The 23,386-nt window shown below is 48.2% G+C and overlaps 1 protein-coding gene and 1 long non-coding RNA gene across 9 annotated transcripts in view; both read right to left on the bottom strand.

Annotated features, from left to right (window-relative positions):
* Positions 1 to 364: 364 nt before the first annotated feature.
* The window catches only part of ARHGAP17 (Rho GTPase activating protein 17), a 57,809-nt gene continuing 34,787 nt past the window's right edge, over positions 365 to 23,386 (bottom strand). Inside the window, exons 10-21 of one of the 8 annotated variants that reach the window (XM_083473963.1) lie at positions 21,084 to 21,211; positions 20,223 to 20,334; positions 15,245 to 15,326; positions 14,889 to 14,969; positions 13,835 to 13,948; positions 12,946 to 13,037; positions 12,485 to 12,638; positions 9,280 to 9,522; positions 7,542 to 7,702; positions 5,545 to 6,162; positions 3,855 to 3,897; positions 365 to 1,357 (exon numbers count right to left, since the gene is read on the bottom strand). In XM_083473963.1, coding sequence (XP_083330089.1) covers positions 3,890 to 3,897; positions 5,545 to 6,162; positions 7,542 to 7,702; positions 9,280 to 9,522; positions 12,485 to 12,638; positions 12,946 to 13,037; positions 13,835 to 13,948; positions 14,889 to 14,969; positions 15,245 to 15,326; positions 20,223 to 20,334; positions 21,084 to 21,211 — 1,793 coding nt within the window. In that variant the 3' untranslated portion in view covers positions 365 to 1,357; positions 3,855 to 3,889. The remainder of the gene's footprint in view (positions 1,358 to 3,854; positions 3,898 to 5,544; positions 6,163 to 7,541; positions 7,703 to 9,279; positions 9,523 to 12,484; positions 12,639 to 12,945; positions 13,038 to 13,834; positions 13,949 to 14,888; positions 14,970 to 15,244; positions 15,327 to 20,222; positions 20,335 to 21,083; positions 21,212 to 23,386) is intronic. The other 7 variants (XM_083473964.1, XM_083473968.1, XM_083473967.1 and 4 more) reach the window with 7 other exon arrangements.
* Positions 15,558 to 18,621, bottom strand: LOC310692779. Its single transcript, XR_014518895.1, has 3 exons — positions 18,415 to 18,621; positions 16,352 to 17,589; positions 15,558 to 15,684 (listed from the first exon to the last, which is right to left on the bottom strand). It is a non-coding gene; the product is annotated as an uncharacterized lncRNA (long non-coding RNA).

Consider the following 23,386-nt stretch of genomic DNA (forward strand, 5'->3'; position numbering starts at 1 on the left):
TTAGAGACTGCACTCAGTTCTGCTCTCCTACCACTAAGAGACTCACAAAAAGTGACACTACATCTTTGCTTACTGCTTCACTTTCAATGAATTAGTATTTTTATGTACACATGCATGCATACATGCTATTGTGGAACTAATTAGCCAGTGTAGAGGTGGAGTAAATCCTATTTGGCTCACACTGTTTGTTCCCCCACCCCTGAATGTGCTATTCAAAGGCAGTGATGCCCCTCCCAGTGTGGGGAGCTGTTCTGGTGGTGTACCATTTTAATTAGAAGATATTTTCCTTACAGTAGCAGGTGAGAATAATTTTACTAAGCAGATGACTCCAAAGCGATGTTTCAAAAAAAGAAAAGAAAACTGCTTTCCAATTCCAACTCATTTATAACAACTGAAAGTAAATACACAAAGTTTTCCGAAGTTTTCAGCTTGACAGCAGCTGTTTTTATGGGTGTTACAGAAACCAAAGCAGGGATGGTTAATACAAATAACTATGAAAACCAAAGGGGGGGGGGGGAGGAGTAAATAACAACACTGGACGAGAGAGAGAGAGAGAGAGAGAGAGAGAGAGAGAGAAGCACTGAAATGGTTAGAGAGACAGTACGTTTCCTTCTACAGTATAACAGTCCATCAAGGCACAAGGATTTTCTCCACTGCCAGGGCAAAAGGGACTGAGAACCAGCAGTCTCCTCCTGCCAGCACACGTGGAGGTTGAGGGTTGATTTTTTGTTTGTTTTTTTGGTTCATATTTTAACAAAGTCTGCAGCATGTCAGAGACGGAACGTCTCTTGTGAGCCATCTCCTTGGTAAGAGCAAAAAAAAAAAAAAAAAAAAAAAGAAGAATTAAGAGGAAGAGTTCAACAGAGGCCTTTAAAAGGTTGTTTCCATTATACATGCATTGCTTTGGATTCTCTTGGAATTGTTCAGCCATCTCTGTTAACAGCAGCAATTAAGCTTCCGATATACTTTTCGGGGGCAGCCAGACAGACCATCATCATCCCAGCCACAGCTTAGGCACCTTGGTCAAGACACAGGTCATCAAACTTCTGTGGATAGCGGGGTAGGTGTTTCTTTTCTGGAGACACAAAGGGGGAGGTTGTGTCACCATCCCCACCCCATCTTTCGATTTCCATAAGCTCCTCACTGTAGAGCCTTGACTGGTGAGGTTCCCACTGGGGCAGGAGCAGCTGGGGCCCTGGAGTGGTTTCTTTCGTTTATAAAGCGGTGCTTTCGGTATCGTGATTGATGTCGAGCACAAGGTGGTTGTGGGAGCTCTGGTTTGGCAAAGCTGACGACTCTGTCGGAAGTTCCGCAGCAGGGAGGCCTCGTGGTGGCTCTTGAATACTGGAATTAGAGTCTGCGTGGAGAAGACATGGGGGGAAACACACACACACAACACCAATGATGAAAGGGCACAGACTTGTGAGCAGAGACGACAGAAAGTAAGACTAACGTTCCCCAGCTTGGTGCCTTCTGGATGCTTTGGACTGCAACTCCCATCAGCTCCAGCCAGCACAGTCATTTTGGATTACTATTCCCATCACCCCAAGCCACCCCCATGGCCATGTTTTAGACTCTGACTCCCGTCAACCTCAAGGACTGATGGGAGCTGTAGTACAAAACATCCAGAAGATAACAGGTTGGGGAAGACTGACCCAGAGAAGAGGTGTTCGGAAGCTTATGGACAGGGCTGTATATGTATAAAACTCCTCCACCCCAACACTGTGCCAAGAGAACACTGGATTCTATGACCCAAGTAAATTGTATTCATTTATTCTTCTAGTTATGGGGAAAAGCAAGGAGTTGGGTCGCTGGCCCCATGGGAACTTTGGATCCAACCCTCCACTCATCTTAATCCACATCCTTTTAAATGCGTCTTGCAGCCATAAAGGCTTGAGTCTCATTCCTTGCAGAACAGACCTGAAAAGTGATGAGAGTTTGCCCTGCTTCCAGATCCTGAACTTGTACAGTGTTGTAAGTGTAGGGAAAAAATATACAACCTTATCCCTGGGTTTACCCAAAGGAAGAAAAGCTAATGAAAAGCAGTCTATTGACAACTGCTGGAGGAACTATGTGGGCATATATATAACGTAAAAAAAGTAAAGGTAAAGAACCCCTGGACGGTTAAGTCCAGCCAAAGGCGACTATGGGGTACAGCACTAATCTCGCTTTTCAGGCCAAGGGAGCTGGCGTTTGTCCACAGACAGCTTTCTAGGTCATGTGGCCAGCATGACTAAATCGCTTCTGGCACAACGGGAAACCGTGACGGAAGCCAGAGCACACGGAAACACCATTTACCTTCCTGCTGCAGCAGTACCTATTTATCTACTTTATCTGGCGTGCTTTTGAACTGCTTTGCTGTCAGAAGCTGGGACAGAGCAACGGAAGCTCACCCTGTCGCGCGGATTCAAACCGCCGACCTTCTGATCAGCAAGCCCAAGAGGCTCAGTGGTTTAGACCACAGTGTCACTGCAGGACAGTCCAACTATATGGGGCCCAAGGACTGCTAGATGAGACACCATGAGGGACAGAGACTGCTTTGGGAAGGAAATCTCATCTGAAGGAGCTACCCCAATCCCCAAAGTAGGGATCATTTCCGTCTTCTGGACTTGCTCAAGTACAAGGGAAAGCTTGCAGAATTACAGAGCAAGTCTGCTAGAACCTGGAAGTGGAGGAGGGTTGGAACAAACATTTTGCTCAGGATTTGCTGTACATTGCAACTCAGTACACCCCCCCCCAACAACAACAAAGCAGCAACAAACACACCATGAAATCCTGTGTGGCACAGAGTAGCAGCCTGATGCCAGCAGACACTCCACCCCCCCACACATTGAAAAGCTAGAAGCACACCTGACATCTCGCACATGGAAACAGTGCTTGCTTTCAAGTATGTGCAGGCCCCTGGGACTTGGGTGGCAAGTGTCACTTCTTCCTTTCAAATGCAAAGCCCTGTCTGAAGGTGACAGAGCAGAGCCCTTGCAGATTTCAGGTGCTTCCGTGGGTGGTGCAGAATGCAATGCATTCGGCTGTGTCAGGGAAGGCTGAAACCCAGTTCTCCTCCTGCCCTAGTACAAGGCCCCCCAATACTGCCTAACAACTGCCTTACAAGGATGGCTTGGAACAGCACAGGGCCACCTCTCTCAGCTCCAGCCAACTGCAGCAGCTTCCGCAGGCACAAACTTCCATGCAAGGAGCAGAGTGGCAGAGTCGCGACTTGTCCCAAGGCTGGGCTCAGCTGCTCAACAGCTTCCCATTTATATGTGAACTTTCAATCTGTACAAGCGGCCCCTTTTCTCCATCCTATTTCTCTCTCCCCACCCCATGTTCCTGGGCCTTTCGCAATGGAGGGAAAGGGAATGATGTTTAATTAATACCAGTTATGGCTCAGCAATTAACGGTGAAGCTGCTAATATCTTCAGTGTTGCATTTGTGGAGCCTCTCAGGTTGTGTCTCGGTTTCAAGTGGAAAAAACACCAACAGGTCCCACCCCCACAGTGAGAAACAGAGAAAGGGGAGGGGAGGGCTGGCTTGTAGGTCAGGTGTTGCCATCTATGAGGCTCTGAAGATTTTTGAGGAGTAGGAATTCATTCCGTATTCCAAGTACGGATGGAGCAGACAGAAAAGAAGCTAAATAACGGACAGGGCAGGATCCTGGGATACATCCGGTGAATGTGTTAAAAAGGAGGGGGGGGGGCAAAACAAAGGACCACAAGGGTAGCACCACTTCTTTGACATGCGGGGTTAGTCCTGGGTGCAAGCAAGCTGTGTTAACAGTGACCTGTTAGTAAAGGGACGAAGCTGCGTCCATGATTATGCATTCATAACAATTCTGGCCAATCGAAAGGCCTCCTTACCATTTCCAATCTCAGTTCCTACTGAACAATGCAGGTCAAACATCTAGATTGTTTAATAAAATTCTCAATTAGAATTATTATTATTGGCAAGTTGGCGTTGCAACCTAGAGGGGATTCAACGGGTTATTTGCGCAGCTAAAAAACAGAGCTTCTTATTATTCCCAGCGCCCTTTAAGCTCCAGCACAGGAAGGTGGTCAACATGTTAGAGGGTCTGCTAAAATTAAAAAAAAGGGGGGGATGGGGCATGCGCTATTTCAGCCTGCGACAAAAAGGAGAAAGGGAAAAGGGGAGCCTTGCTTTTATCGTCACAATGCTGTTTTGAGATTAAGCATAATTAAGAAGCACCCAACCCAGATTAAAAGTTGGCAGGGAGGTTGGTCAGCTTTGTGGGCACTGATGCAGCCTGGGCTTCCCAAATGGGGGTAACACATTATTTTTCAGAGGAACTGCTTCGTTAGGTGTCAAGGAGTGGGAGGGCGGCTACTCCTGAGGACAAAGCAGCGTCCTCCTCCATATGCACAGAAAGGGACTCGAGCCACCATCTGGCTGCAACAAAGCTCTTCCTAGCATCTACGGAGCTGTGCTGAAGCTTTCTAAATGCACAGCTTCTGGGGCGGATTGTGTGGAAATCCTGCAGTCTGACATGCTGGGATGAGCAACTCCATGTCACAGTGGCCCAACTAGTCTCAATAAGAAGTTGGGCGTTTCATGTCGGCAGTCACACTCTTCCGGCAGAGATACAGCAGGCACCCTCCCTTTTGACTTCCCAGTATCTCTTGAAGACCTTTTCATGCTGACAGGCTTTTGCAGCTGATGCATTCTTATTTTTGAGTTGCCAGCCATCTCAAAGATTATAGGTATTTTTCATTTTTTGAAATGATGTTCTCTGCTTTAACACTGTAAACCACTCTGGTATTTTATTACATCATGACACAGAAATATTTTTATATATAAAAGCAAAAAAACCTTGGCTTTGCCTATTTGTGAGCTGATTACTGGCTATACAACTACAAAACGTCACAGAGCTTCCCAAACATTCCAATAAGCTAGATCAATTAGAGGCATGCTGCTTGTCAATGTTGGTGGGGTGAAACGGAATCATTTGGGTGGTGCAGCTGTCCTGATGGGGGAGTATGGAGGAGGGGAAGAACGGTATGCTAAAACTACACGCACGCACACAGACAAATGTGGCTACAATACTTCTTGAGTGTGAAAACTCGAGATAGTGTTTGAAATCCAATTTATGCAGAAATTTGAAATATGGTTGACAGTGCAAAAAATATAAAAAATTAACCTGTACAGTATTTGCTTCTGTCTATCCAACCATTAAGCATTTTACTCTTCACATTTCAAGCACCTCTCTCTCTCTAGAAACCTGCACATAAAACTTGTGATTCCAAGAAACGTTTGGTAGCTGTAGCCATAAAACTGCTCTGATTTAAAGGCATTTCAGGGTTAGCTGATGCAAAGCCCCAAATGAGTTTTGTCTGGCTGCCGGTTTGGAGCCATTTCTCTTCTTCTGGGGAAACTCCCTTCTCCCTGCCTTCTTTCCACTTCTGTCCCAGTGCTGGAGATGAGAGCATTTCTCTCCCCCTTCTCCAGCCACATCCAACCAACCACCTCCAGGCACAGTTTTTTTTAATATCACAAGGTTCACAGAGACAGAGCTGACAGAGAAGCAGTCCTTACCAGTCACGATGCGGGATGCCGTTGAAGGGGGACCAGGAAGAGGACCGTCTCCGGCCAGGTGAGGAGCTGGAGGATGCGGTGGAGGGGGGACGGTGGGCCGGTTCCTTGGCTTGGGCACGGGCCTTGGCCTGGGCAACGTGCCCATCTGAGGAGGCGGCGACTGAGCTGGCGGAGCATCCTGGGTGAGGGGCTGAGGAGCCGGGGAGGCGGCTGCAGGGTTGTGCTTCTCCAGGGGTGGGGTGTCGGGGGGTGTGGGCGTGTGGGGAGGAGTGGGCGAGGGCTGCTCCAGGCTGGGCTCAGACCCAGGCGGGGAAGAGCTGGGAGTGTTGGCTTTCGGCTGGAGAGGAGGAGTGGCCACCGTCTGCATGGGGGGCTGGGGTGGCGGGTGGCTGGGGGCCTGGATGGGGGAGAGGCTGCTGGAGTACCGTCGGGGGGCAGAGCCCTGGGATGGGACAGGGCTGGGCTGGGGGGCTCCCTGGCTGGGGGGAGAAGGGCTTCTAGTGGGGGGCTTTGGGGAAACAGAGGGCGGTTGAGGGGCGGAGGGGGCACTTTGGTTCCCCGGCTGCCCGGGAGGTGGGTTGGCTGGCTTTGGAGGGGCTGGGGCAGGCTTCTTCACGGCTGCAAGGAAGGCCAGAAAGAATAGTCAGCGGTTAAAATGCCTCTCAGAAGCAGTCTCTTCACCGCCTCACATCAACATGGAGCTTCTCATCCTTAACATTTAAAAGCTCCTCTCTTCTTTTCTGCCCCGAGAGGTATCAAGCCCCTGGAAACACCTGGCGGAACCTGAAGCCTCCCAGAACTCAGAGGGATTGTTCGGAAGTTGCATTTGACCAATCAAAATGCAAAGTAGGAGGAAGTTGCATGATGGCCCCCTTCCCTGCCATCAACCATCCAGACTGGACTACTGCAATGTGCTCTAGATGGGGCTGCCCTTGGAAGACAACTTGGAAACTTCTAATTGGTTCAAAATGCAGAAGTCAGATTAGAGTCTGGGGTTGCCTACGAAAGTCATATAAACCCTCTCCAAAAGTAGTTGCATTTGCTGTCAGTTCCCAACTCAAAGTGCTTACATTAGTGTAAAAAGCCCCAAACAACTCAGGCTTCAAGTATCTGAAAGACTGTCTCCTTCCTAAGTGCTAACATCAGCAGAAGAGACCTCTTGGTAGTTGCACCTTCCTCAGAAGCTCATGGCCTGGTCTTCTCTGTGGTGGCCCCTAAATTGTGGGACTCCCCCCACAGAGGTGAGCCTGGCTTCCTCACTATACAACTTTCAGCAATCACTTTACCCTGGCCTTTTTGCAGGAGATGTGCTTCTTCAGGGCCCTGAATGTAGTGTGTTTTAACTGTTTTTAATACTGAATTTTGTAAATGGTTGTAACTTGCCCTGGGACCTGCTGGTGAAGGGCAGGTAATAATTTTAATCCTCCTCCATCACCTCCCCCTCCCCCTCCAGTCAACCTCTTCGTGACCCTGCCCACCATTCCTTGACCTCCATCCTCTCCTAGTGCAAGAGATGCTAACTAAACTTAAAACACTCATGCACAGAAAACAAGCAAATAAATAAGGCTAATAGAGCATCACCTTCCATGTTTGGTGGGTGCAGAATGACAACAGTAGCCATCCACCGCCATGTCAAACACACTCTGTCCCCTGGGTACTCAAAGGTACGCAGTACCGGCACCTCTTTTTTTTGTTATTAAAAAGTGTGACGCTTACTGTAACAACTTCATGGTGAGTACCGGCACCTATTTTTCTAGAAAAAAACAGCACTGGGCACATTCCATTGCCTCTTAATGCACCCCAAAACAGGAGTCAGTGTTGGAATAACTCACTCTATCCCACCCCTCCCACCCACAAGTGATGCTACTGTCGTGAACAAGAAACAGATGCCCAAGGAAGAGCCTGCAGTAGTCCCAACTTTAAGCTTAGTATGTTGAGACGGCCGCCAACCTATTCCTGGAACGCAAGCATGTTCATTAGACTCCTGAAGGACTAACCTCGCCTGACGGCATGTGGACTGGGCCCTGCAGAGACTTGCGACTGCCCCACGGAGAGCTGGCTGGTGGCAGCGCTGGGCTGTGGGTAGGCCTGAGCGGCGCTTCCGTGCCCCCCGTTCCTTGTGGGCGGAGGAGTCGTGGGGTCCTTTGGTTTTGAACTGCTGGGAAGGGAGAAAAGACTCTGATCAAAGGCTGCTCCTTCAGGGTCACAGAGGCAGCATGTTTCTGGAATACATGGGAGGGGGGCAACACTGTGAGCTTGGTCCTGCCGGAGGGTTTCCTACTATGGCATTTGGCTGGCCACTGTGAGAACAGGATGCTGGACTCAATGGGCTATGGGATCCAGCAGGCACTTCCTATGTTCTGCTATTGGGAGGCGTAAGTGGATTCTCTCTAAAGATCCCACTACCCAAGTGTGGTGAAGAGATCCAAGTAGCAGGCTGAGACCTGACTTGGTGCATAAAATACTGTTCACCTGCTCAAGAGGGCTGGTTGGGGTTAGGACTATAAGTGTGGCAGCCTTCTCCAAGTCTGATTGTGTCCTCTGCCTGCATTGGACCAGAATTTGCATCAGCCCTAGGGCAGCAGGTTGGGGAAAGGCTACACCATGCATAGGCAAACTTGGCCCTCCAGATGTTTTGGGACTACTACTCCCATCATCCCTGACCACTGGTCCTGTTAGCTAAGGATGATGGGAGTTGTAGTTCCAAAACATCTGGAGGGCTGAGATGGCCTATTCCTGGGCTACACTATAGGGTAGGTAAGAAAGTTAAACTGACTTCTGAGTTGCTGGTCCTAACCTACCCCCCTCACCCAAAACCCACACTTGTATACTTTCCAACACAGACATGCATGGGGGGTGTTGTTTGGGTAAGGGGCACACTGCTGTTAAGCACTGACAAGGGCAGGGTGAGGTTATTCCAGGGGGTTTATGCTTCACTCCAGGACTATTTGCACATCTAGGAACACACATGGACAAGCAACAGGGAGCATTAGGACAAACTCCTCTTGAAACAGTGTGTAGCTCATGTTGAGCTCCAGTTGACCACCCACATCAAGTGGGAGAAGAAAGGGCTAAGGTGGAGAGAGGGAGTTTGGCTAGATGAACCTTGGGGTCCCTTCCAGGTCTACCATTCTCTGACTTCATGACTCAGGCTGAGGAGGTGGCCCATGGCACAGGCTACTTGGGCACCACACAAAAGACCAGACCTGTGGAGGTTCTAGCTATGGGTAGGAAGGAAGAAGCTGTTTGGCTCTCAAGGCTGGGTGGGAAGGAGACAGGGGGTGGCTGCTTTCCACAGCTGGGGCCATATGGGTGTGAAGCAGGAGTCGACCTGCACTCTCCAACCCCTGATCTGCCGAAGGAGGGAGGATGTCCCTGCTCCCAGGGGCCAAGCCAGGCGAACATCAACCTGTGAGAGTCCTGCAAAAGTGCAGGCTAGCCTTGCCAGTTAAATCCTTTTGAATGAGGCAAATTACGGGGCACACCTTGACCAAGAAGGAAGAACATGTGAATTGGTCTCTTGCCAGGAGCTTTTTTCAATTTCAAAAGGACTTTGCTACTGCCTTGATTTAATTGATCAGCCTTCTCCAACATGAGACCTTTCAGTTGCTTTGAACTACCGCTCCCAGCATCCACTGGGGCTGACAGGAGTTATAGTCCAAAAAGGGTTGGGGAAGGCTGAAACAGACGGAAGTCACTGCGAAAGTCTTTCGGTCTGAACTCTTTCCATCTTACCTGCCGTCCTCAGCGCCTTGGCTTTGGGACTGCTCTGCTGGGCCGGGAAGGGGGGCGGACGCAGCACCCATGGGGGCGGGCTCAGCCCCAGGGCCCTGTGGGTGCTGCTCCGCTGTGGCCTGTGCCAGCGGGCCAGCCTCAGTGGGCGGAAGTGGTGGCTGGAAAGCGGGGGCTGTGTGCTTTCTACTTATAGTGCCACCTCTCCTGGGGTTCGCCTGGAAGTCCATAACCTTGACACCATAGCTACAGAGGAGAGAGAGAGAGACGGAAAACACACCATGCGGACTAGTAGCTACACAGAAAAACACCCAGAAAACAAACAAGGGCAGTTCAGCTACGAGGGCTGGACAAGAGACTAGTCCCTGCCGCTCGGCATGCAAAGCAGCAGCAGGGAAAAGCTCTCAAAACTTGTCTGCAGGACACTGTTAAGAGTTAAGAGGAATGCAACGCACCTTGGCACAATCAAACAGGTAGGAAGGGCACATGAGCAATGAGCAAACATCAAGGCAAGTGGTCATGTCTCGGGGTAACTATTTGGGTCATAGGAACAGAGGAGCGGAAGAAGAAGTACCACTTTCTCTCCTGGCACACACAAACAGTAATGTATACTAGTGCCTCTTCTCACCAAAAGAATGCTAGCTGCAGTTTTGATCCGAAAGCCTGATGTGCTCAAGCTGCTGCCACCTTTGATTAAGCCAAGGACGCTGCATCTGTACCTCTATCTAGTATTAATTGCAGGGATGGGTGTGTTCTGCAATACCAGGTCAATTCAGAGAAAGGAGGGCACAGAATCCAGCTTCCCGAGGAAACAGGAAGCCAGCAGAGCCAGGAACGAAGGTTTTGGAACAGCTGGGCAAACTGCATTATGAATTCTTAGAAGCCCCACTGGGGGGGACGACTGGGACTGACTATGATCCTCCATGGAAAGGAGGTTGTGTCTAGCAGAATTTTTTCCGCATGCCCACCAAATGCAGGAGGATGCCAAACCAGCCCAAATATGCTGATTCTGCTTCATCTGCAAAATCTAATCATACAGAATTCCCCCCCCCCCCCGGCTTTAAAATGATTTTTGTTTTTGTTTTTTTTAAGGACAGAACACACAACCCTGATTAATTTGCACTAACAAAAGCATGAAAAATGGGAGGCTTTTACCATAACTTAGCAATGGATAGATGGTGAATGACCTCTAGTCTAGCCACACTGCAGTAAGCCAAAGCGTAACTCTTTTTTAAAAAACAAAGCAAAACAAAACCTCTGCATTTTGAACTATGATGCTCTTCCATTCACAAGGGGAGGGAAGGCCTGTTAGGCTGGAATTTAGTGCCAACATGAATTGAGAAGGCAGTTGGATAAGCAGAGCCTGCCTAGCTTTAGTTCAACTTAAGGCAGCAACAAATTTCCAAGACAGGGGTGGGGAACCTCAGGCCCGAGGGCCAAAAGCAGCCCTGCAGGTTTCTCTCCTTGGCCCCCAGACCTCTGCCCAGGCCACACCCCTCACTGGCCCTGCATCACATCCTCCCTGAATATTTTTGCCTGGCTAGAATGTGTCTGTGAACTTTGATCATTTATTTATTTACTGCATTTATATGCAGCTTAAGGTGGTGTGCATGGTTCACCCCTCATGTAATCCTTGCAACAACCCTGTGAGGAAGGTTAGGCTGAGAGGCAGCGACTGGCCCAAAGTCACCTAGTGAGCTTTGTGGCTGAGAAGAGTTTTGAACCCTGGTCTCCCAGATCCTAACCATGCCACTTGCATTTATCTGGATAGAGGGGTGTGTGAGAATGTGTGCAGAAACTTGCCTTCTGTAGAAAATGAGAAATTGTTAACTGCCCCGCCCACTTCCTCTTCTGGCCCCACCCATCAGTGAAATGCGCTCTACACACACCCAAAAAAGAAGGGAATGTGGTCTTTGGGCTGAAAGATGGGTTCCCCACCCCTGCCAGGCAGCTGTAAGGAAAGGGGATGAGACTGATGGGATGAAACAAAAGCTATGATGGGTTGTGCAGAAGGGAGAAGCAACAAAAGTGGGTTCTGGGAGTTCTAGCGCCGGGCAATGGATGCTGCTGCCCCACCAAATCAGAAGCCTCTGCCGTGAGGCCTTCCTCATACCAGATTACTGTAGGCACTGCGCAATCTGAGAGGAGAGAAATCCCATCTACTGTTGCTCCAATGACTCAGAAGGTAGGCAACAGCGACAGCTTCCCCCACCAACTTTCCATGGCTTGAATCATGCATGGAACACAGGGAGAAGGAAATGCTAGTATGTTACCTTTGGATCCTCCTCAGGCTGCAGCAATGAGGGGGAAAGGAACCACTAAGGGCTTGTTTGCAACGGCACCGCATTTGCCCCCAGCTGTACTATGGGGCTCCCAGGGGCCCTGTTGACACGATCAGCTGTCTCAGGAGAACAACGCCTTGACTCAGTTCAACTTTAGATAGGTTTGCGCTACAGTGGGTGTCCAAACCTGAATGCATGGAGGCCCTTGGGGCTTCTTTCGGGGTGGTATCAAAATGGCAGGATGTCTTTCAAAAGGGGGGAGACCCACTGGGACCCCTTCTTGCTGCATTAAGGGGTTTGTTAAGAGACCCGCCTATCTGACTTTCAGGCTTTCAAACTATTAGTGGGTTTCTGCTAATGGGAGTCAATTAGCATCTGTGCTGCTACTGCATTTAAATGGAAGTTGGCACTGTGTACTTTTCCCAGGTGCAAACTGGTTATGTGAGAAGCAAAAAACGTGAGAGATTTTTGTCAACTTCCACCAGTTTTCAGAGATCAGCTATCTATACACACAATAAACACGTTCTACGGCAGAGAAAGGGAGGGGAGAGATGAGAAATGCCAAAAGGGACCAAGACGTTCTGGGCTCTTTGGGGCTTCTTTTGCTGTATTGCAGGGGGTTGGACTAGATGACACTTCCAACTCTACAATTCTATGATTCTGTGGCTCTTGACTTGCCTCTATTTCCTACCCAGCTACTGTTCTGCCTCAGGAGGGAAAGAGAGTTGGTGGAAACAGCCCAAATTTCTAATGTATGGGGAAGAGAGGGAGGCTGGTTCAGGCGGATGAACCAGGCGAATGACCTCAGAAACAACCTCAGACAGAGGCCTAAGCTGACCTCTCCCCAACAGTGTTGAAGGAACAGGTTAAGCCCCTGGGGCCAGAAGGGGGTACGGAAGTCAGAGGGAGATGGGGGGCTGCCCTACCCTTCCTTCCTCAGCTGCTCCCCATCCATCACGGCCATGCTGATGGGCCTCTTCCGCTCCAAGGTCCCCGAGTCGTAGTCATTCCCTGTGTGTAGGTGATTCGAATTCACCGCAGGCAGTGCCACAAAGGCTCCTGACACGTTGAAATCCACCTCTGGAGTAGAAAAGAAAGTTTATTCTTTATCTGCCCTGGCCCATCTTCCAAGGCCCATCTTCCAGGCATCTTTTGCCATCTTTTCCCTGGACTTAATTTTAGTTCAAAGCTGATAAATATTATGTAAGCCTCAAAGAAACCCTATAGCTCATACATGCAAGTATTGAGATGAATTCATTCTGCACCTCTTGTCTCATTAAGAAAAGTTTGAGACAAAGCGTATATATACACAATAGCTCATCATTCAGCAACAAACTATTTAGAATAGCATCTTAACCTCAGAAAATGGAGGAAATGGGCCATTTACCTTCAGGAAAAAACCAGTTGGCGTGCTGGATAATCGGCTCCACAACTGCTACCACATGCACGGATGTTGCTGCTGCCATTTCTGCAAGGGAGCTGTTGAGGGATGCAGGAGCAAATCCACAGTGAGCAGCAAACTTGCCAGAGAAGACCACCTCCTCTGTGCTACCTCCAACAAAATCTGCCCCTTATCATCAGTTTCTTGCTGTAAGAAGCAATCCACCTCTTTCCCCCTCCAATACACATAATCAAATAAATGGAACAGAAATCAGTAGAAAGACTGGTGTGGATTTAACCTGCTGGGATTCATTAGCAGTGAACACCTCCCCCCACAACTCTGCTTTGGATCCAGAACTGCCTGCAGATGCTCAAGAGCTGGCCTCCCCCCTACCCAAATAGATCCCCCAGCTGGGCTGGGTGACCTAATCATGGTCTGTGAGTGTAAGAACCTGCTGGATCAGGTCAATGGCCCTACCTAGTCCAGCATCCTGCTCTCACAGTGGCCGGCTTGGGTATCTCAAGAAGGACCCAAGACAAGCGCACTCTCCTGTCCTGCAGTTTCCAGGAGCTGGTATTCAGAAGCACTGCAGGTGGAACATATCCCTTGTGGCTAGTAGCCAGCAATAGCCCTCTCCTCCATGAATACGCCTAGTCCACTTTTAAAGCCATCTAGGTCAGTAGCCCTCACTGCCTCCTGCTTGAGAGATTTCCATAGTTTACCTCTACACTGTGTGGAGGACTTTCTTTTATCTGATAAAACATGTAAACGATGTGAAAAGTAGTGGAAGCGTGAGGAGTGGTCAACCTGCTTATGGCAAATTGCTAATGGTTTTGTGCTTGAAAACATAAAGCTGCACCAGGGTTTTATTTTTTTAAGTCCCTTGATCACTTACCCTTCATTCTTGGCCCACAGCAGGTTTGGGCCCAGGACGATGGCAATGTTGCTGGGCGTCATCTTGTTAACATCACTGTACTGAGCGAGCTTTGCAAGGAATTTGATTAAGTACCTGCCAGGAATGATTCAGGATTTAAAAGAGCTGGATGCGAAACAAGGCTCAATACGCTGCAGGGACATCCCCACCTCGATTCTAATAAATTCTCAGCTTGTTCTCTCTTCTGGGAGAAAGAAAGGGGTGGTTAAAAGTCCCCTGTAGCATTCTGGATCCTGAAACTACTTGGGCAGAAGGACCCAATGAACAGCCGTGTCAAATGAGTTTCAGTGCCCACTCACAGAATTTTGGTGCCTGAGGCAGAGAACACAAACAGAAACCCACTCCACTAATTCCACTAACACGGGACATCATCCATTGGAAACCACTGCCTAGCTCTTACCTCTTCATTTCACTGGGCTCGAGCAACAGAACCTCATGCTGGGTAGTATTTGCATCTCAGAGTTAAAGCACCTGCTTTGCATGCAGAAGGTTGCAGGTTCAATCTCCAAAGAGGGCCAAGACAAGGTCCCTCCCTGAAACTCTGGAAAGCTGACAATACTGAGACAGGTGGACCAAGGGTCTAACTTGATATGGCAGCTTCTAAGGTTTCCGTCTATGCTCTTGTGTGCATCAAATCTGCCTGCATCCCACTTTGCTGTCCTTAACAGCTTCTAAAATATACGGCCTGGCAGGGGTTTCACCCTTGTGATTACAGGAGTCGGTTAATACTTTACAACCCCCTTTTCCTTATTAAAAACTCAAAAGCAGTACACCTTGCAAAAGGAAGAATAAACAATGAAGGTCCAGCAAAACAGTTCTCAGGGTTAAAACAAACAAATAACCACATTCTTCTTTCTAGCTGTCGCGCCGGTTTTCTTCAGCTTAAACACAAAAAGGTAGATCTTGGGGAATGGGAGACTGGAATACTCTTAAGACAACCACTCTTTTGCCTGGTGGGAAACGGTGTGACACATGGCACAGGACCAAGCATACCCCACACCCCCTTGCTTCCTACCTGAAATTGGCCAGGTTGTGCTTTGGCAATTTCTGACAAATCCTCCACAGGTCCTGAAGTTTCTTGTCCTGGTCTTGTATGCTGGGGAAGGAAATAAGTTCGCTTAAGCCAAGGGCTCTGCAATAATGTGAGGTTTCATTCAAAGCAAAAGGAAATAGCGACAAACAAATGGAGGAATGGCTCAAAGCAGGCTTCAGAGAGAAGGCCATAATCTGAAAGGAGCTTTTAAGAGCAGCACAAAGGGAGCATCGAGAGAAGATGCATGCTTCAGAAGGCTTTATGGGCCTTAGGAAGCCCATTTCTCCTCCTTGGCTTCCCACTTAAACCAGAAAAAGCCCATTTCATGTTCTCCTTACTTTGCAACTTGTGCCCACTCTTCGTACAGGGCGTAGGTCATTAATGGCTCTGGCAGCTCCCTCAGGTAAGACTTCAGGGCACCTGGAGCAACAACAAGGAAGGTATGAAGGGGCAGAACAGTGCATCTGGGAACTTGACCTCCCACCCCAGCCTGCGTCAGAACTATTGTTGAAGGTCGCACACCCAACAAAATCAAGGCACAATGGGGACCTTTTCCTATAGCAGCACCAAGCAAGCACAGATTCTGCTGGAAACATCCTTGGGGGAAAACTGTTGTGAAATCTCCAATGGTGGGAAAAGAGCTGGAGGAAGTGACATTTTAAGAAAAGCAGAGTTTTTACATGTGTTGGAAGCTGTCCAGAGTGGCTGGGGAAACCCAGCCAGATGGGTGGGGTAGAAATCATCATCATCATCATCATCTTTTTTTATACAGTGGTGCCTCGCAAGATGAAATTAATTCGTTCCGCAAGTTTTTTCTTCTTGCGGGTTTTTCGTCTTGCGAAGCACGGTTTCCCATAGGAATGCATTGAAAATCAATTAATGCGTTCCTAGGGAAACCGCTTGCCAGGCTGGCGGTGGGGAGAAGGGCTTTTCTCCGCACCGCAAGCCTTCAGGACAGGTACGGGAACAGAGGGGAAGGGGCGCAGCGCTTTCCCTCTGTTCCCGGGGCTTGCGTGGGAGGAGGGTTTTTCCTCCCCACCGCCAACATTCAGAACAGCATTCTGAATGTTGGCGGTGGGAAGGAAAACCCTCCTCCCACCCCAAGTCTTCAGGAAAGCCATCCGATCCCGGGCGGCGGGAGAAGGCTTTCCCCCTCCCCCTCCCGGCATCGGAGCTTTGTCCCGATGCCGCACGGCGGGGGGAGACGTTCCCCCTCCGCCGCCCGGCATCGGAGCTTCGTTCCGAAGCCGGCGGCGGGAGGAGGTCCGAGGACAGTGGGGAAGACGCGCTGCGCTTCCCCGCTGTCCCTGAGATTTCCCTATGGGCTGTCGTCTTGCGAAGCAAGCCCATAGGGAAATTCGTTTTGCGAAGCGCCTCCAAAACGGAAAACCCTTTCGTCTAGCGGGTTTTCCGTCTTGCGAGGCGTTCGTCTTGCGGGGTACCACTGTATGCAGTTGTGCTTACTTTCCATCTACATGTGCAATCAAGGACAGCTGTAAATTAATTGAAATGTACATCGTCTATCAAAAGGGAATGATAATATTTGTTCACTTGTTCATAATCTACTCTGGCTTCAGGTACCAGGCCCATTGGCAGACCAACTCTGCATCACAAAGATGTGTGCAAACATGACATGAAGGCTGGCAACATTAACCCTGCCTGGAGACAATCAGTCAGGTCGTGCATGCATAAGCAGTGAACAGAGGAGGAATGGCCACTGGGAGGAGCACAGAGAGAAGAAACACCATAGTACGCCTGCATCAACACAACTGGACACCTTTCACCTGCCCCATCTGCAACAAAACATGTCTCTTCCATATCAGCCTCTACAGCCACAGCAGGCACTGTTAACTCTCCAATGGTTTTGTTTCACCCTCGAAGGCATACTTCCAGTGTCTCCCGAGGCAGACAGATGCCAACTATTTTCACAATCAACTCCTTGTTCAAAAACCTGGGCTTAACTGCTAGCTAATACATTCAAACTTCCTTCTTCAGATGAATTCTAAGCTAACACAATTTAAAATACTCAACAATAGCATCAAGGCCACTAGTATGCTAATATAAATATAATAAAGTGAAATATAGTACACATTTATAAATGCAATCACTAATCATAATATTGAATCGTTAATGCCATTTCAGATTAGTCTAAGTTATAAGTTATAGTAGTTAATATGTAATCCATATATGTTCCTCACAAACCTAATAAATACCCAATCATAATAAAAATGTTTCCTCCCGCCTCCATATCATAACTGAATTTACTCTTCAATCTTTGCCATTTCTTCAATGTCCTTAACAAACCTAATTTTCAATGTTGAGGCTGCTCCCTCTCTCCCCTCTGCATAACAACCCAAATTTTAGCAGCTGGAGAAAAGCACATTCCTAATTAATGATTATTTTCATGTTCAAGGAGAGGAGAAAGATTATTATTTTTCCAATGGCATGGCAGTGTTCACTACCCAGGCCACACACTAGGTGGAGCTGCAAGACACTGTCATAAGGCTCCCCTTCTGCCAGAAACCAGATCTGAAGGAGGGCAGCTGGTAACTGTGTTTTTTAAAAATGAAGAAAGCGCACAGATTTAATGTCTTCACCTAGAAAAAAAAGATAGGCTCAGATGGTGCAGGTAAAGGGGCTGGGTTTGCAGAAATACCTGGGGAGTTCTTAAAGAACACGAAGCCTGCTTCATCCCCAAGGGAGCCCCACAGAGCACCCAGGCTGGGTGCCCCTCCCAGTAGTGGAGAAAGGTGGGGGAGGCCCTCCCTGGGCACCAGCCTTGAGGGGGAGTGACATCACTGCGGGCAGCGCCCCCCGGGATGCTCCCTGACGGAGCAGCTAGCTCTGCCTCTGGCCCTTCAATAATAATAATAATAATAATAATAATAATAATAATAATAATATATTATTTGTACCCCGCTCATCTGGCTGGGTTTCCCCAGCCACTCTGGGCGGCTTCCAACCAAGATTAAAAATACATTAAAATGTCACACATTAAAAGCTTCACTGAAAAGGGCTGCCTTCAGATGTCTTCTGAATGTCAGGTAGTTGTTTATCTCTTTGACATCTTTGACATTCCACAGGGCGGGCGCCACTACCGAGAAGGCCCTCTGCCTGGTTCCCTGTAGCTTTGCTTCTTGCAATGAGGGAACCGCCAGAAGGCCCACGGAGCTGGACCTCAGTGTCCGGGCAGAACGATGGGGGTGGAGATGCTCCTTCAGGTATACTGGGCTGAGGCCATCTGCACTTCCGATGCGCACCATGCCTTGGCTGAACCAAACCGGCCAGCTGACTGCAGCTGACCTTCTGAAGAAGGCCACAATAAGGTTCAACAATTTAGGCTGCCTTAGGCAACCATCTCTACTAGCACTGTCCAGTCTCTAACTCAGGGGCATGCTGGGGGTCTTGCCTCTGAAATCCCAGCAAGTTTTGGAGGGGTGTGGCCTGGGGAGAGAGGGTGCGGCCAGCTCAAACCTGACTTCCCATCTGCCTTCACGCAACATTTGACAGGCATACTGGGCAGAGAATGGAAGGGGGATTCGGCCACCTGCTTCTCTGCACCCCTCAAGCATCCAGGTTCAGCTACTGGCTTGGGTTAAAATGCAACAATGGAAGAAACTAGCCAGCAAGGCAATGTCCAGAGGAGCACAAAATGGGTTCAGTGAGCTGCAAACATCACCCTTTCTCTTCCTAACTATCTATCTACACACACACTTCCTTACATTGCATCCTGTGATGAATTTTAATTGTAACCTGCCTTGGGGGCCAAGCTTGCCTGAAAAACAGAATATAAAAATAACAGATATAATAAATATAAAATATAGTTTGAATGCCTTTGAAGCCCGCTGGAAAGTCAAGGAGGGGGTGCTACCTTCAACCAAGCAAGACCTTCCCTGCATTTATTCGAGTGCATTCAGAGTTTAGTGCCAGGTCAAGGATGAGGAGGATGAGCCTGGGAGAAGAGGATTTTGTTCCTGCAGAGTTCACTGTGACCAAGGACACAATTGTCACTGCCAACTGATAGTGTTGTATTTTGCACAACTGTGCAAGCTGATGAAACAAACCTTATTTCTATCTGCATTGAGGGGACTGACTGGATGAAATGTAATTGTTCGTGTTAAATGTTAAATTCATGGAGCTGCAGGTACACAGACAAAGCTGTGGGCTCTGTGGAAGGGTGGGATATACATTTATGAGCATAAATAAAACAGAGAAATCCAAAGCAGCTGCCCCAGAACTAGAGTTATTGCTAGGGAGGCTGGCATTCTCCTCTGCTAACTGAAATCAGTGTCTGAATGACCTTTTATTTAGAGTAAGGTTTTTTTTGTTTTGTTTTTAAACCAACAAAACTCTCAAGGCAGCATTACAATCAATAAGACAAACTAATACAATAAACATACCAGATGCAATATGAAAAGCAGCTGAGGTAGGACATAACACAGGAGCAGGGAAAATCAATTCAACTACAATTTCGAAACAAAGATCCCTTGAGGGGCAGGACTTTCAAGTTATGCTTTCAATGTTACCAAGAGAGATGCATTCCCCCTTCAAATGAGACATATTTCAGAGCTTTCTGCCTTTGCAGATTTTCTTATTTATGTTTGAAGAACTGCAGAAGTGGCCTTAGCCAGGGCACCCAGCACAAGAGCGTCCTGTGCTGGTCTCGGTTGCTGATAGCTGAGATGGGGAATATCTGTGGCCCTCCAGGTGTTGTTTGGACTACAGCTCCCATCATCCTTGATTACTGGCCATGCTGACTGCTGGGAGCTGCAGTCCAACGCCCTCTTGGAGGGCTTTGATTTTCCCAACCCTGACTTACAGCAAGACTACAGCAGGGGATGGTTGATGGCAGTGCATCTCTCTTCCACAGAAGGCAGTGATAAGTCACCATCTTGGATGGCTTTAAAAGAGGATTGGACAAACCATGGGGGAGAAGGCTATCAATGGCTAATAGACATGATGGCTGGGCTCTGCCTTCATAGTTGGAAGCAGCAATGCTTCTGAATCCCAGTTGCCAGAAGCCACAAGAGACAAGAGGGTTCTTGTGCTTGAATTCTGCTTGTGGGTTTCCCACTGAGGCATCTGGTTGGCTGCTGTGAAAACAGGATGCTGGACTAGATGGGCCTGATTCAGAAGGGTTCTTATTATGTTATGGTACTCATGCCTGCATTGCACCTCTCACACCTGAGTGCCGGCCCTGCTGGTTTTGCCATGAATATCTATGTGCCCCACTCCCCAAAGAAATACTTGAATTTGTGATGAAGCCTGAACCATGCCCCCGGAACATACAATTCCGTTCTCTTGGAAACGACCTACCTGCCACAGCATGAGGGTCAGAGTAGAACTCGTCCAGCTGCGAGGTGGAGCAGTCCAGAGCGGCTTTCAGCTTCTTTAGCTTGGAAGCTCCAGCCGCGATCCGGAACAAGCCCTGTGTCATGACGGAAAAGAGAAATCCTCTTAATGGGGGCAGTTTCTGAACCATGACAAAATGTCCTTCAGCACCTGCTAAGGTTGCACCTTACACCAAGCAGTTCGTTCCGTCTCAAAGGTGTCAACATTCAGTTCAATTAAATACGCATTACTTTGCTTTGCCAGAACAAAGAGCTGGGTCCAAACCAACAAAATGGATTTCTACGGGGACAAATGTCAGGTTCTACCTTTAGGCAGGAAAAATCAGATGCACAAATATAAGATGGAAGACACCTGGATTGCCAGTAGTACCTGTGTAAAGGATCTAAGGGTCTTAGTGGACCACAAGCTTCACATGAGTCAACTGTGTGATTCAGCTAGTAAAAGCTAATGCTATTCTAGGCAGCATCAACAGAAGTATAGTGTTCAGATCAAGGGATGTAATAGAACCACTCTATTCTGCCTTAGTCAAACCTCACTTGGAATACTGTGTCCAGTTCTGGCCACCACAATTTAAGAAGAATGTTGACAAGCTGGAATGTGTGCAGAGGAGGGTGACCAAGATGATCAAAGGTCTGGAAACCAAGCCTTATGAGGAACAGTTGAAGGGTATATTTAGCTTGGAAAAGGTGGAAAGCGGCTGAAGCTGCCACTTGCCCAGCCTGGTGCCCTCCAGAAGGCTTTGGACTGCAACTTCCAACATGATGGGAGTTGTAGTTCAAAGCACCTGGAGGGCACTGAGCAACAGTGAGACGATGGGTACCCTACCTCTTCCTTCATGCCTGTTTCCAGCAACATCATCACACATGCCTCAATCGGGAGGGCAATTTCACGGCCGCTGCGCTTGAGATGCTCTTCCAGGGGAGTCCCAAAAGCTGGCTTCTCACTCCACTTGTCTGGCAAAAGAGGAACAATTAACAGTCAGCAACACTACTGCAAAGCAGTAAAAGGAGGGAATCTGGAGTAGCAGTGAGCAATGATATGAGCAGCTTTGAACCGTTCGCTTGGCAAAGCCCTTTAAATTTTCCTCTGGGAGTGTAGCAAGGATGCCAAGCCTGTGCAAAGTCATTGTAAAAAAAAAGAAAAGAAGAACCCTGCCGACAGCCAATGCCCTCGAATATTGCCCATCTTTGTACAACCGGCTGATGCAGTTCTAGATGCCAGGGCTCACAATTCAAGCAATCATATTCGCCAAAGACTTGGCTACTGACTCCTGTGCAAAAAAGCCAGGCTTTTCCTGAAGGACAAATTCACATGGCCTCCTTGATGAGTGCCATTCATGCTTTGAGACGCTCAGTGCAAGCTCAGAACTGCAAGCTGTTAGCAAAATGAAATCACCACCCACCAGTCTGTGGGGATTTGCAACTGATTGCTTGCTATGAAACTAGGCTTTCCTGTGGGTCTTTGAGAACAAATTCCCTTCTGTGTCCCAGAATCCAATTAGCATAGGCCACACTGCTTGGGTCACAAACTGTCCCTATGAAATGGTAAGTTGCATGATCACCGCATTGGTGGGATTGTGTAGTGGATGAACGTACGAATGTATACATTGATAGGTAGCTTTTATGTGAACTGGTGTAAAAAAAAAAATGTGGGAAAGGACAGTGTCAGGAGAATCTGCTTACTTAGGCTGTACTAATAATGTGTCAAGAAGGTTTTGCAGGAAAAATGCAGCATTGAGCCAAATTGAAAGACACAGAATTCTTCCTGCTAATTCAGGTCTGCTTTCCTTTGAGAATGTGACTTAATTTTGGCACATGTGTAACACAAAGGCAAGGGAATGCCTCTATATAAGACTGTGTAACTTTTAGTCCTGTGGGCACCACACCTTTATGGGTTCCCCAGCAGCCACTGTTGTTCTGACCAAATAAAAGCTGTCTTAAACATTGTGACTAAGGCAGTTATTGAAGAAAACCCACTGCAGATCAAAGTATTTTCTCCTCTCACAGGGACCAAGTTTTCCATTGTATTCTCCTCACCCACCCTATTTGGGTTTTTCTATATGGTGTCCACAATTTGAGGTCTTCTTGTAGAGTGAAGCTAGAGCAGACTAGCTTGCCACAGGCACAGAAGCAGGTTGACCTGGTGCAGAAAGGCTCAAGTCAGCCGTATTTTTGCCAGCTGCTTACCTGCCCTGTTGCAAAGGCCAGCAAGATTTGAACACTCAGCCTGTGTCAAGAGCAAATCAGTACACACCTAAACAGGGGTGTGAACTGGCTCCAAGAGGAAGGCACAGTATGACGTCACCTGGCTGACTTTAGACAGGATTTGCTCACAGGATATAAAGGTGCAGAACCTGCCCCTTTAGGCAAACATGAAACCACAATGTTGACAGATTAAATGTTTGGAAGGCTGTTCAATCTACTCTCCAAGACAGAAGAGCTGCTATCATTATAGCGATCCAAATTTACCTTTGTCAACACTGCAATATGGAGGAAATAGATTTTTTTTTTTAAATGGCTCTTGCATATCGTTTTGCACGAGCCAGCTTCTTTTCTCCCCAATCTGCCAAGGCAAACACTTTTTAACTATTATTTGCTCTTCTAGTTGAAGAGATGGAGGAGTTAAGAGCATCAGCAGACTGTTAGTTATGCAGGAAGTGCTAGCAATGAGATGTCTGAGGTCACTCCAAGGCTCTTGATGCTTCTGCCACATTGCCAAGGCACAAGGCACCAGGGTGCACAGAACCACCAGCACCCAACTGGACACTTCCCAAGCCCCTTCCTGGGCAGAAGATGAAGTGCATCAACATGGAGAGGAGCAGAGCACAGGCTATCTTCCGGCTCATTGCCAAATGACATGCAGCAGCATTTGGATAGGACTGCAAGGGCCGTCCAAAGCAGAATGGCTGACGTATTCCTCTCCTGCTCAAATGTAAATTGCCACCATACTTCTTCAGAGAGACCAGGAAGACTCCAGTGCAATTCCGTGTATCAGATGGTTGATGGGTTTGCAAAGAGCCACTTAAAGACCACAGGCCCAATCAGGCCCACTGAGCCTCTACTTCTCCCTCTCTCTCTTGCTATTAAGTCTACACTTTGCTCTGATGATGTGAGGAGCTGTTAGTATCC

The sequence above is a fragment of the Podarcis liolepis genome, assembly GCF_965112155.1.
Source record: "Podarcis liolepis genome assembly, chromosome: 14".
Lineage (NCBI taxonomy): Eukaryota > Metazoa > Chordata > Lepidosauria > Squamata > Lacertidae > Podarcis > Podarcis liolepis.